The sequence below is a fragment of the Myxine glutinosa genome, chromosome 13 (assembly GCF_964187855.1).
Source record: "Myxine glutinosa chromosome 13, kmMyxGlut1.1, whole genome shotgun sequence".
NCBI classification, from domain to species: domain Eukaryota; kingdom Metazoa; phylum Chordata; class Myxini; order Myxiniformes; family Myxinidae; genus Myxine; species Myxine glutinosa.
The window spans coordinates 104,450,143-104,465,081 of NC_136273.1; the positions used below are offsets into that span (position 1 = coordinate 104,450,143).

At 44.3% G+C, this 14,939-nt stretch overlaps 1 protein-coding gene across 1 annotated transcript in view; it reads left to right on the top strand.

Annotated features, from left to right (window-relative positions):
• LOC137439162 (complement C3) overlaps positions 1–14,939 on the top strand; it is a 421,636-nt gene that overhangs the window by 48,065 nt on the left and 358,632 nt on the right. Inside the window, exon 11 of the mRNA XM_068134902.2 lies at positions 10,261–10,449. Within this exon, the coding sequence (XP_067991003.2) occupies positions 10,261–10,449 (189 nt within the window). The remainder of the gene's footprint in view (positions 1–10,260; positions 10,450–14,939) is intronic.

Consider the following 14,939-nt stretch of genomic DNA (forward strand, 5'->3'; position numbering starts at 1 on the left):
AAAAAAAAAACATGCCTTAACTCTGTGTTTGCCTCAAAATCTTGTCCCAACCCCGTCTATCTCTGTACCCACTGTACCCAGTCGAACCCAGCTGCTCCTGGACTCTGTGTCCTTCTCTTCTGACAAGGTGGAGAAGTTTCTGTCAATCCTCGACTCTGATTCTGCAACTGGACCAGACGGCATCAGCCCACGGGTCCTAAAATCCTGCTCTGCCGCTCTATCTCACCCTCTCTCTGTTCTCTTCACCCTCACATTTGCTCAAGGTCATCTGCCATCTGCTTGGAAATCAGCAAACCTTACCACTTTACACAAAAAGGTGCAAAAACAGATCCTTGCAACTACAGACCAATCAGCCTGCTCCCAATTATCAGCAAGGTCATGGAATCCATCATTGCTTTGGATATCAAATCCTTCCTCTTCTCCAATGGCTTGATCTCTGATCATCAATTTGGATTCAGAGCAGGTCACTCTACTCTGGACATGCTGCTTCTGCTGTTTCAACAATGGATGGAGGTCCTCAATGTCAAACAGGAAATTAGAGCTGTGGCCCTTGACATATCACGGTCTGGCACCCCGCTCTGCTCACCAAACTCTCCTCCTATGGTATCCATGGAAACCTCCACACATGGCTTGCAGACTTCCTCTCTGGTCGTAGTCAATTTGTGGCCCTGCATGGAATTCTTTCATCTCCCCTTCCTGTTCAGGCTGGAATTCCCTCCCCAAGGTAGTGTTCTAGGCCCTGTGCTTTTTCTGGTCTTCATCAATGATCTCTCTGACTCTCTGGAAAATCCTCTCTATCTCTTTGCTGATGACTCCATTCTCTACCGCTCCATACCTCATCCCTCAGATCGGCAGTCTGCAGCCTCCTCACTCTCTGCAGACCTGGACAAAATCACAGACTGGTCAAACAAGTGGAACATGTCTTTCAATCCTGACAAATCTCACACACTTACTATGTCTCTCCGAAAAGACCGTCTGGACAACCCTCCCATCTATTTTCTCAAAAATACTCTCCAAGAAGTTCTGTTGCTCAAGCTCTTGGGTCTCACAATCTGCCATGATCTTTTCTGGGAAAACCTCATTTCCAAGCTGACCTCCAATGTCAGTCGCCGACTGGGCATTCTCTGTCATGCGAAGTCCTTCCTTGTATTCTTGTATACAAAAAAAGAAAAAGACCCAAAATACCCCAAAGATCCAATGGCCAAAGACCAAAATATCAAAATGACCCCAAGACTGAATAGACCACAAAGACCCCAAAGATCCATAAAGTCCCAAAAAACTACAAAGAATGAAAAGACCGCAAAGAATGAAAAGACCCCAAAAACCAAAAAGACCCCAAAAACTGAAAAGACCCTGAAGACCCAAAATACCTTCAAAGTGAAACTGAAACGCAATTTCTTTTTTCTGAAAAAATTTGGCAATCTTTAACCAAGGTGTAATTTGAAGGGAATTTTTTTTATTTACCAATTACAAAGTGCCGAAAAACACCCTAGAGCCTAGACTGTCGGTTTTCGACATTGCCAGTGACGTCACATTGTGAACTCACCGTGATCCTGCCGGCGACTGTTCATAGAGAAACAGCGCATTGCGAGCTCGGATTCAAATACTGATTGGGGATGAACGGGAGGGAGGAGGGAGGAGTGTTGGGTGATCGTGGGGTATTGTTAGCTCGTTTGATGGTTGACAGGGGATAGTGAGGGGATGGTGGACTGAGGTGAGGGGTGTGGGGCGGTCATGAGTATTGTTAGCTAGGATGACGGTTGAAGGGGGATTGTGGGGGGGAAGGTGGAGTGGGGTTGTTTGGGTATTGTTAGCTAGAGTGATGGTTGATGGAGGAATGTGAGGGGTGGTGGAGTGGAGTGAGGGGTGTGGGGTGATCATGGGTATTGTTAGCTAGGATGATGTTTGATATTTCATGTTTATTTTTTTTTCATTTTTTTTTTCTTAATACAAGTTCGAGGCTCGTGTAAGAGCTAACATTAATGACAAAAAAAAACGGACACATAAGACAAAATAAAGGGAGTGGGAGACAAGATGGAAAGAGAGGTGGAAGCAAACAAGTACAACAGCAGAGAACAGGGACATCGGAAGATCTATGGTTAGGGAGAGGGCTTGGGGGGAGGAGGCATGGAAATGGGGGGGAGGTGGGAGAGGTATAAAACACATGGACACTGCTAGGACTTCCAGGAAAGAAGTCGGAATTTCAAAAAAAAAAGTGTGTCTGGGGTGAATTAACGGGGGTAGAAAAGATCAAGGTTTTGGATGGGGGAAGATGAGATATGGTGGTGAACAGCTGTTTTAAAGACCTGGAGCGAGGAGTGGGATTGAATAGAGTGAGGGAGTTTGTTCCAGAGGCAGGAGAAAAGAGGATTGAAAGAGTGAAGGTGAATAGAGAATCTTGATTTTGGCAGTTTAACCACAAGAGGGTTGCAGGCAGATCTTGTGCGACCTGTAGGAATATTTGGGGGACAGAGCACAGACAGAGCTGGGGGGGGGGGGGGGCAAGGCCGAAGAGGAGGTGGTAGAAGATAGAAAGACTACCAAACCCGCCTGCGGTGAGTGAGTGAAAGGCCCTCGGAGTTAGCTTCATCGCGGGAGATTCCAATGATTCTGAAAGCTTTGGTTTCAACAGCGTGAAGCCGAGCTAGGTGTGAGGCAGGAGCACCGGCCCAGAGGGGGGAACAGTATTCCATTGAGCTGCGGATGACAGCCTTCTATGTGGTGAGGAGCTCAGGTGTGCCAAGGAAGGACTTCGCACGACGGAGGATGCCCAGTCGGTGACTGCCTTTGGATGCCAGCTTGGAAATGTGGTTTTCCCAGGAAAGATCATGGCAGATAGTGAGACCCAAAAGCTTGAGTGACAACTACTTGGAGAGGACTGTTCAGAAAGTAGATGGGAGGGATTTCCAGACGATCTTTTTGGAGAGACATAGTGAGAGTGTGAGATTTGTCAGGATTGAAAGACATGTTCTACTTGTTTGACCAGTCTGTGATTTTGTCCAGGTCTGCAGAGAGTGAGGAGGCTGCAGACTGCCGATCTGAGGGATGAGGAATGGAGCGGCAGAGAGTGGAGTCATCAGCAAAGAGATCGAGAGGAGTTTCCAGAGAGTCGGAGATATCATTGATGAAGACCAGAAAAAGCACAGGGCCCAGAACACTGGTTTGGGGAACTCCAGCCTGAACAGGAAGGGGGAGATGAGAGCAATCCATTCAGGGCCACACGTTGACTATGACCAGAGAGGACGTCCGCAAGCCATGCATGGAGATTTCCATGGATACCATGGGAGGAGAGTTTGGTGAGCAGGGCGGGGTGCCAGACCATATCGAAGGCACGTGATATGTCAAGGGAGACATTTCTGATTTCCTGTTTGGCATTGAGGACCTCCATCCATTGTTGAGACAGCAGAAGCAGTATGTCCAGAGTCGTGACGTGGTCTGAAACCAAATTGATGATCAGATATCAATACATTGGCGAAAAGGAAGGATTTGATATCCGATGCAATGATGGATCCATGACTTTGCTGATAATTGGGAGCAGGCTGATTGGTCTATCGTTGCAAGGATCTATTTTTGCATCTTTTTTGTGTAAAGCGGTGATGTTGGCTGATTTCCAAGCTGATGGCAGATGACCTTGAGCAAAAGAGAGGGTGAAGAGAACAGAGAGAGGTTGTGAAAGAGCGGCAGAGCAGGATTTTAGGACCTGTGGGCAGATGCCGTCTGGTCCAGTTGCAGAATCAGAGTCGAGGTTTGACAGAAACTTCTCCACCTTGTCAGGAGAGAAGGACCCAGAGTCCAGGAGCAGCTGGGTACCACTGGATAAAGTGGCTACATGGAGAGATGGGATGTCTTAGGGGTCTTGGTTCCTCTGGGTCCTTTGGGGGCATTTCGAGTCCTTGGGGTATTTAGGGTCCTTGGGGTATTTGGAGTCATTGTGGTCCTTTGGGACCTCTGGGTCCTTTGTGTCTTTTGCATCCTTTGGGTCTTCTCGGTCTTGTTGGTCCTCGGTGTGTTGAGGGGAGTGGGGGGTGGGGGGTGGGGGGTGGGGGGGGGGGGTCTAATGGGTCCTCTGGGTACTTTATGTTAAGTGTTTCATGTTAAATTTTTGGGTGGAGTCAGGTCAGCTGTCCAACCAATGGATGAAGAGCGGACATACATACAGTCACATGAAAAAGTGACCCGATGTAAAGTTTTGACTCTTTCAACATATTTCAACATACAGCTATTTGATCTTCTTTTCAACAATATTGATAGCTAAAGGTGATATAATATAACACTGGGGTCGGCAACCTTAGGCACGCGTGCCACCATAGGCACGCGTGCCACCATTGGCACGCGGCAGCGTAATCATTGGCACACTGGCGAAAGCCAGTGCCCTCTCTGCTGCATGCCAAATCACCTCTTGAACAGCCATTGGCTGTTGCGCGTGTTGCACGATAACAGTATTCCGGTGTGATGGTGCAAGGTGATGAGGTAGATGGATCAGAGCAGAGTCACCATTCCAATTCCAAATTATTTTACTGGAATAATAATCAAAGATGCACAACATGAGATGCCGGCCTGGCGCATTCAAACACAATATTCGCGGCAACCGGATGTGCTGTAAGAACAGTGGTGTTGTTCACAGCAGATAGTCCGAGGCTGCATCTCCACTCATTATTATTATTCGGACTGGTTTCTGAGTTTTAATATCAATCTCGTCATTATTTTGAGCTTTTCTATGGGGTGGTAGTAATGAAAATGGGGGTAGTAGTTTTTCTCGTAACACGCGGCCTGTCTTATTTAGTTTGATTGACGGTACGGCCTCCCGCTCACATTTCCCACAGGAATTGCAGTGAAGCGGTTCAGGTTCGGTAGATGATGGCAACCCCGCTAGCTAAGAAAGCTGAAGTAAAGGTTCCGGCATTCCAGCCCTCATGGGCAGAAGAGTGGGGTTTTGTTTTTCAGAAGGACCGTGCTGTGTGTACTTTATGTTTTGAAAATGTTTGTCGAACGTCGAGTGTTAAGCGCCATTTTGAGACAAAGCACGAGAAAACTTTCAAAGATCAGGCAGACAAGGCAGAATCCATCAAACGTGCCGTGTCCAGGTATGGGAAGCAAGCCAACACCCTCAAAATCTTTGCCACTGCTAAAAACCATGCGACTGAAGCAAGCTATCGCATTGCTCATTGCATTGCGAAACGCGGAAAGCCATTGACTGATGGCGAATATATTAAGGAGGCTTTTCTCTGTAGCTCCGAGGTTCTGTTTGAAGGCTTACCAAACAAAGAGACAATCAAATCAAGAATAAAAGATATTCCCATGTCAGCTAGAAGTGTTGAGCGACGCATCAAAGAAATGGCAGAAAATGTCAGCGTGCAGCAAATAGCTGGGTTAAAAGATGCTGTGGTATTTAGCATTGCACTTGACGAGAGCGTGGACGTGAATGACATACCACGTTTGGCAGTCATGGCAAGATACTGTGATTCGACTGTAAGACAGGAACTCTGCTGCTTAAAGCCAATGTCTGACACAACAAAAGGTGAGGACATAGCCAAGGTGTTTATGGAACATTTTGAGGAGCGAGGGATTGACATCAGGAAGATTTTTGCAGTGACAACAGATGGCGCCCCGGCCATGGTCGGGAAACAGAGGGGAGCTGTCAGATTAATTGAGGAAAAAGTCGGTCACCCCATCATGAAGCTCCACTGCATAACACACCAAGAAAACCTCTGTGCAAAGATGTCAAATTCAGATCTTAATGAGGTTATGGCTACGGTAGTAAAGGTTATTAACTTCATAGTTAAGCGATCTGCTCTGACACACCGACAATTCCAGTCCCTGCTCGAGGAAATGGACTGCACATGCAAAGATATCCATCTCCACTGAGCGGTTAGGTGGCTAAGCTGCGGAAAAGTTTTGGAGCGGTTTGTCAGCTGCTTTGATACCATCAAGGCCTTCCTGGCTGAAAAGGGCCAAAACTACCCAGAACTTGAGGACGAGAAGTGGGTTGTGAAACTTATGTTTCTCACGGATATTACGGGACACCTCAACGAGCTCAATCTCCGACTGCAAGGTGCAGGGCAAACTGTTTTGGCCATGTTCGACACATGGACGGCTTTTGTCGGCAAGCTAGCAATCTTTTCAAGCGATGTTGCTACCTCCACTTTCCGCTACTTCAGACACGTAAGGGAGCTGTCCTCGCAGCACAGCATCAGCACCGCTGAAATATGCAAATACATGAGCGAGCTCGAGTCAGAGTTCACAACACGATTTGGGGACTTTCAGAAGTATGGACCCATGTTCTCTTTCTTGATCAAGCCAGACAGCTTTGATGGACACGAATTGGATTTATCTCTGATAGACTGGTTGGATACACAGGACATGGAAATGCAGCTGATTGAGCTGAAGAGTTCAACACTGTGGGTGACTAAGTTTGCAGAGCTACGGAAACAACTAGAAACCACGGCAGTGCAAGATCACGGAACCTGCATCTTCACCTGCTGGACATCCGTGCCGAAGACGTTCAGCTGTCTCCGGAACGTTGCACTGGCTTTGCCGTCAGTCTTCGGGTCGACGTACCTCTGTGAGCAGATATTCTCACACACGAAGAACGTGCAGCAGCCCCTCCCGCAGTCGTTTGACAACCGACCACTCCGAAGCATGTGTGCAACTTAAAGTGACTAACTACAACCTCCAGATAATGGAGCTCAGCAAAGGAAAGCAGGGCCAGGGATCACACTGACTGGTAGGCATCTGTTTATTTGTAGTACACATGGGTTTGCATATTATATGTAGCTGTTTGTCCATCTCTTTTTGTCCAACTCAGATGTGGATGTTTTCATGAGGATGGCAGCATTCTTGTATAGTACTGCTATTTCTGTTTGATACACTTTATTCTCCCTTTTTGACATTTGTTCCCAATGCAATACTTTGTAAATGAGTTACTGAAAGCAGTGTTTTGAAATGGGGTCCATGCATATAATTTGTAACCTCATGGGGGGCAAATTTTACAATGATAAAATGATCATTACAATGTCCTGATTATGAGAGATAAATGTTTATTTGAAATGTTGTTGCTATGCATGTAGCCTATATGGATGTTGTTGCTATGCATGTAGCCTATATGGATGGAATTTAAATTCCATGTCTGTTGGAAATATATTTTTGATGTGATGTCATAATTAAACTTAATGTTAAACTTAATGTTGATTATGGCACACGAATTAACAAGAACATTTCAAACTGGCACCATGTCAAAAAGGTTGCCGACCCCTGATTATTATAACAAATATGATGAAACATTTACATTTTGTAGTCCATTGTATAACTTAAATAAACATAAATGCAAATTTTGCATGTGGCAAAAGTAAGTACACCCCGACATTTATCACTACTTCAAATACCTAAAATTAGAATCAGGTGCACCAGCTCAGGTGCAAATGATTAGAACATCGTTAGAGAGGATCTTGGAGGAACCTGTCTTATTTAAACCTCAGACATTTAGTTTGGTTTTCTCTTTGTTGTTGAAGTGTGCCTCGTCACCATGCCTCGATCAAAAGAGCTCTCTGAGGCCTTCAGAAAGAAGGTTAGAGATGCCTACGAGTCTGTTAAGGGATTTAAAAAGATCTCAAAACAATTTGAAATCAATCATTCGACTGTCCGGAAGATCATCTACAAGTGGAGAAGATTCCAAACAACTGCCAACTTGTTCAGGCCAGGCCGCCCCAGCAGGTTCAGCCCGATAGCAGACCGCAAGATGCTGAAAGAAGTCTCAAAGAACCCCAGAATGTCATCACGGGACCTACAGGTAGCTCTTGCCACTGTTGATGTCAAAGTGCACGAGTCTACCAATAGAAAGAGGCTGCACAAATTTGATCTACATGGGAGGTGTGCCAGGAGGAAACCTTGCTGTCCAGAAAGAACATCAGGGCAAGACTAAAGTTTGCCAATGAACACCGAGGCAAAGACCAGCACTTCTGGAGCAATGTGCTCTGGACAGATGAGTCTTTTAGAGCTATTTGGCCACAGTACCAGAAGACATGTTTGGCGAAAACCAAAGACAGCATTTGACCACAAGAACCTGATACCAACTGTAAAGCATGGTGGGGGAAATATTATGGTTTGGGGCAGCTTTGCTGCATCAGGGCCTGGGCAGCTCACCATCGTAGAATCCACGATGAATTCTTCATTGTACCAGGGGGTGCTTGAGGTTAATGTGAGGTCATCTGTCGGAAAGTTGAAGCTCAACCGAAGGTGGACCTTGCAACATGACAATGACCCTAAACATACCAGTAAATCCACCAAGGAATGGCTGAAAAGAAAGAAATGGAGGGTTCTGGAATGGCCAAGTCAAAGCCCGGATCTAAATCCCATCGAGATGTTGTGGGGGGATTTGAAACGAGCTGTGTATGCAAGAAACCCCTCAAGCATCGCACAGCTGAAAGAATTCTGCATGGAGGAGTGGGCAAAAATTTCTCCCAGTCGATGTCAGAGACTGGTAGACAGTTATAAGAAACGCCTACTTGAGGTTGTTTCTGCCAAAGGGGGCAATACCACCTATTAGAGCCAAGGGTGTACTTACTTTTTCCACATGCGAAATTTGTTTTTATGTTCATTTAAATTATACAATCGACTACAAAATGTAAATGTTTCATGATATTTGTAATATTATATCTCCTTTATCTATCAATATTGTTGAAATGAAGATCAAGTAGCTGGATGTTGAAATATGTTGAAAAAGTCAAAACTTTACATGGGGTGTACTTACTTTTTCACGTGAATGTACAAACACTTGCTCCATTATATATATATATATATATATATATATATATATATATATATATATATTGTTGTGGATATGAGAATGGTTTGTTTTTTTTGTTGTTGTAGTGTAAATTGTTGTAAAGATCACCCTTTGTAAATGTCATGATCCTTGTAAATACCTCCGTAGTGTAAAGGTCAAAGGGCGTCTCGGTAGTTATTCCATGAAACACCACATTGCAGGACCCGATAAAACCCTTGTTCAGTAGCTTATATCTTATTATTTGTCTTAGGGTAAGGCCGTGTCTCCCATTAATTTAAATACTCCATTGCACCAAGTGAAATAAGAGTAGATCCCCTTTCATTTCATTTCAATGGCCAACTGCATTTTGGGCGGTTTTCTTCAACCACCATTGGCCACGAAGCAAGGTTGGGGAAGAAAGGCATGCCCGCCCGTCGTCATCAAGGGCGGAGCCATAGGGTCGCGCGACCAACCAGGGCCGAGGTGAGCACACCGATGGGCGTGACCTGAAGGCCGGCGGCTTAATCGCTGGAGGCGTTATAAAAGCGCGGGCGCAAGAGTGATGAGGAGCACGTAGAGAGGTCCATGACAAGAGCTGAGTTGGTCGTCAGGGGTGGTCAGTGGTTGCGTTGAGTGGTTGCGTTGAGTTGTCAGTGGAGAAAGAGTGGTTGGACCAAGAAAGAGAGAGGAGAGAACCCGTCACGCCAGACCCCCCACCAGCGCGTCGGCTCCACCAAGCAGCTCCGACCCGTGATCCCGCGCACACGACAGGCTCGGTGGCATCAGCGGCCGTCGAGGTCCAGCCCGACGTCCCGTGCGGGATCAAGCTCCAGCCAGCTCCGTGCTGTCCTCCCCCTCCAGCCACACACCTCCTTCCAGCCAATCCACTCAGCAATTCCCCGCGTGAGTCTGTGTCTTCGTTTGTTCTGTCCTGGGTAGTAATTAAGCCTGTTAGATAAGTTAATAATTTGCACTGTGTCACCTGCGTCTCATGTCCCTGTACATAATCGTGACTGCTCCTTTTTGCTTATGTGTAAATAATAATAAACCCAGTTACGCTTCTGTACGTCTTCTTCCTCTTTGCATTCGGTCACTTTAGAGTTTTCCAGATTGAGTAGCTGTGGCGCGATACGGCCAACGTTTGGGTAAATCGGGTGAATCGGGGAACAACTGTTCCCGCGGTTATACCTCCGCTCGGTAAAAATAACATCCTAATCCGCGGACCGTAACAATATATATATATATATATATATATATATATATATATATTACTGTTCTTGTTTCTAGCGGTTCTCCAATTTTGGTGATGAATCAAATGCTGCTGTTATTTCGGTCCATTACTGTTCTTGTTTCCAGTGGTTCTTCTTCAATTTTGGCGACGAATCAAATGCTGCTGTTATTCGGCCCATCAATGTTCTTGTTTCTCGTGGTTCTTCTCCCATTTTGGTGATTAATCCAATACTGCTCTTGTTATTTATTTTAAATACCTCTCGCCTCAGGTCATTGTGCACCGAGTGGATGGTGAGAAGGTGAGGATTCCGGTTAAGGTGTTGGGGTCAATGACCCTCAGCAATGGGAGGAACCAGGACATTGAAGAACATCTGATGGAGATCGTCACTGGCGCAGAGTCTGAGATGACCTTCATACCTTTGAACACACGAGAAACATCAACTCGCCTTTCAATAACGGTCTGATCATTCATTCATGCATGATGTTTTGCCATTGGTTGTTTCTCTACTTATCTTAATCTTTCTTTAGTTGGAGCCTGAAATGACAGGCAATAAGAACGTTAATGGAATCGTAAAAACATCTTTGCTTTTAAAATATTTCAAAAAGTTGGTAATAAACAGTGTAGAGTTGAAGGATTATTACAATACAATGAAGTGTATGTGAAGGGTGTTTCCCTGAAGAATGCCTTTTTCCTGAAATGAATCGCGCGCTCACACATACCGCAATGTGAACGTACAAGTGATTATAATTAATTGTAGCAAGTCTCAACAACGCGTGCGCTGCGAGGTGAAAAGTCTTCAAAAAATCTCCATTTTTTCTCATTTTTTAAAGATATGACCGAAAAACTCGTCGCTCAAAGGATCGCCTGTGTCATGTTTGGAATTGCACGCAAGCTTTTTGCAGACACTCTCAGGCCCGTTAAGGCTGCACAGCGTTGGCTTTGTTTTGCATTATTTTCACAGCGTTGGCTTTGGGCGATGGCCTGGAAATTCGCCAGACCTCAATCCAGCGGAGAATATTGGAGCCATTATGAAAGAGCGAGTTGAAGACCGCTTGTTGGATTTTTCGGAGAGCAAACAGTGTTCCCGTGACCGTTTAATGGATATAATCAACAAGGTCTTGGAAGGAATGAAAGGTGATACTGACCTCTTTTGCAATTATTTGTTGAGGTTGTTTCGAACGCGTTTGAATCTTGTGAAAACAGCTGGCCGAAAATCGATTAAAAATAATTATTAAAGTCTGAGGTGTGCATCCGGTCGGGAAAAAAGGCATTCTTTAGGGAAACACCCTTTACAGAAGAGGCGTAGCAATGAGGACAACGCCCAGGTATAGGCTATTAGGGGCCATGAGTTTGAACCCAATAATTTGACTGTTGATTTGACAATTTGATTTGACATATACCTGAGTTTGAACCAGGGTATAGGCTACTAGGGGTCCTGAGTTTGAACCCAAATACTTTCAAAGATTGTAATTCTCAGCTAGTCTCACAAGAATCACCCTCTTGCTATCACATTTGCAGTTGGGTCATCCATACAAACTCAACCAGAGCCTTGTTCAACCCCTCAGATTTTGTAAGAAAACTTCACCTGGAGGTTTTGTATCTGCTGAGTTTTAAAATACCAGTTATTATTTTTATTTTTGAATTTCCCCTTTCACCTGTGACCTAGCAGTGGTCAACCTAAAGTGAAAAGTGGCCTTGACCAGAAAAATGTCCCTGGGCTCGAATTAGACGCTACTCCGCCATATTGTATAGCACTTCGATTGACTCGTCATGAATAGGGCTTTCAAAAATAGAATATCAGGAACCATTACCTCACATTTGGCATGTTGCTGGACAAGGAGTAAGTGGCCAATTTTATTTGAACTAGAACCCACCCCTTTACCATCTTGGGGATGCAGGTTCTAAAATGCTCGTATTGCTGTAAGAACCTGAGGGACCAGTCTTCCAAGTTTTGTGAAACACCTGTTTTAAAGTCAAATAAACAAACATACATACAAACTCAGGTCATTAAACCCCTCTGAAATTTTAATTTTTGAGAAAGACATACATTTACATATATACGTACACAGCGCCTTCAGAAAGTATTGTGGAAAAAGTGATAAAATATGTTAGTATTGCTGCATGAACAAGAAGAAAATGTGATGAAAGTCAAGGGGTGTGAATACTTTCTGAAGGCGCTGTGCATATGTATACATGCATACATACATATACATACATACACACATGCATACATACATATACATACATACACACATGCATATACATACATACATACAAAACATACACACCCACATACATATACACCCACATACATACACACCCACATACATGCATACATACTTATACATACAAACACATGCATATACATACATACATACAAAACATACACACCCACATACATACACACTCACATATATGCATACATACATACATACATACATATACTGTACAGACATACCTACATACTGCACATACATATGCTGTTCATACAGACATACATATACTGCACATACATACATAGTACATATACTGTACATACATACATACATGCAGATACTGTACATACATATACTGTACATACCTACATACATACATATACTGTACATACATACATACAGTCACGTGAAAAAGTAAGCACACCCCATGTAAAGTTTTGACTTTTTCAACATATTTCAACATACAGCTATTTGATCTTCATTTCAACAATATTGATAGATAAAGGTGATATAATATAACAAATATCATAAAACATTTACATTTTGTAGTCCATTTTATAATTTAAATAAACATAAATGCAAATTTCGTATGTGGAAAAAGTAAGTACACCCTTTGCTCTAATAGGTGGTATTGCCCCCTTTGGCAGAAACAACCTCAAGTAGGCGTTTCTTATAACTGTCTATCAGTCTCTGACATCGACTGGGAGAAATTTTTGCCCACTCCTCCATGCAGAATTCTTTCAGCTGTGCGATGTTTGAGGGGTTTCTTGCATGCACAGCCCCCCGCCCACCCACAACATCTCCATGGGATTCAGATCCGGGCTTTGACGTGGCCATTCCAGAACCCTCCATTTCTTTCTTTTCAGCCATTCCTTGGTGGATTTACTGGTATGTTTAAGGTCATTGTCATGTTGCAAGGTCCACCCTCGGTTGAGCTTCAACTTTCCGACAGATGGCCTCACATTATCCTCAAGCACCCTCTGGTACACTGAAGAATTCATAGTGGATTCTATGATGGTGAGCTGCTCAGGTCCTGATGCAGCAAAGCTGCCCCAAACCATAATATTTCCCCCACCATGCTTTACAGTTGTTATCAGGTTCTTGTGGTCAAATGCAGTCTTTGGTTTTCGCCAAACATGTCTTCTGGTACTGTGGCCAAATAGCTCTGCCTTTGACTCATCTGTCCAGAACACATTGTTCCAGAAGTGCTGGTCTTTGCCGAGGTGTTCATTGGCAAACTTTAGTCTTGCCCTGATGTTCTTTCTGGACAGCAAAGATTTCCTCCTGGCACACCTCCCATGTATCCCATGGCACACCATTTCCATATTCCACCTCCTGGCACACACCAAGCCCTGGTGTTGGGCTAGCGGCTAGGGTGCCGGCTTAGGATCCTAGGATCCTGGGTTCGAATCCCGGTCAATCGCTGAATTAACGCCAGGGGGGTTGACTCAGCCTGTCATCCTTCCGAGGTCGGCAAATTTTGAGTACCGGTTCACTGGTAATTCCCTGCTTGTCGTTAAAGGCGGCAAAAAGGGTTGGCGTCAGGAAGGGCATCCGGCCGTAAAACATTGCTTCAAAAAGGGGACCAAAAAAAAAAAAAACAACAACCACAGTTCCCGAAACAGGCCAACCCCCGCTTGCGGGGAAAAATGGCCTCTAAAGGTGTTTTTTTTTTGTTTTTTTACACCTCCCATGTAGATCAAATTTGTGCAGCCTCTTTCTAATGGTAGACTCGTGCACTTTGACATCAACAGTGTCAAGAGCTACCTGTAGGTCCCGTGATGACATTCTGGGGTTCTTCGAGACTTATTTCAGCATCTTGCGGTCTGCTCTCGGGCTGAACTTGCTGGGGCGGCCTGGCCTGAACAAGTTGGCAGTTGTATGGAATCTTCTCCACTTGTAGATGATCTTCCGGACAGTCAAATTATTGATTTCAAATTGTTTGGAGATCTTTTAAAATCCCTTCCCAGACTCGTAGGTATCTATAACCTTCTTTCTGAAGGCCTCAGAAAGCTCTTTTGATCTAGGCATGGTGACGCCGCACACTTCAACAACAAAGAGCAAACCAAACGAAATGTCTGACGTATAAATAAGATAGGTTCCTCCAAGATCCTCTCTCACGATGTTCTAATCATTTGCACCTGAGCTGGTGCACCTGATTCTAATTTTAGGTATTTGAAGTAGCGATAAATGTAGGGGTGTACTTACTTTTTCCACATGCAAAATTTGCATTTATGTTTATTGAAATTATACAATGGACTACAAAATGTAAATGTTTCATGATATTTGTTATATTATATCACCTTTATCTGTCAATATTGTTGAAATGAAGATCAAATAGCTGTATGTTGAAATATGTTGAAAAAGGCAAAACTTTACATGGGGTGTACTTACTTTTTCACGTGACTGTATACTATACATACATACATATAAGGTACATACATACATACATACATACACATACATATTGTCATGTGTCTGCCCTGCAGTGAACACCGCAGGGTGACACGGATGACCAAACGAGCTTTAACTCCAAGGCGTTCAATCCAGTGGCAGACCTTTGTTATAAGAGGTGGGAAGGGGGGGGGGGGGGGGGTGGGGAGGAAGTGTGGCCAACAGCTTCCATAGTAATGGACCAGTGCTGCCTGGTCTCATAACTTTTCTTCGGATAGATTAAATCCTCGACATGCATACATACACATGCATACATACATATGTATACATACATACA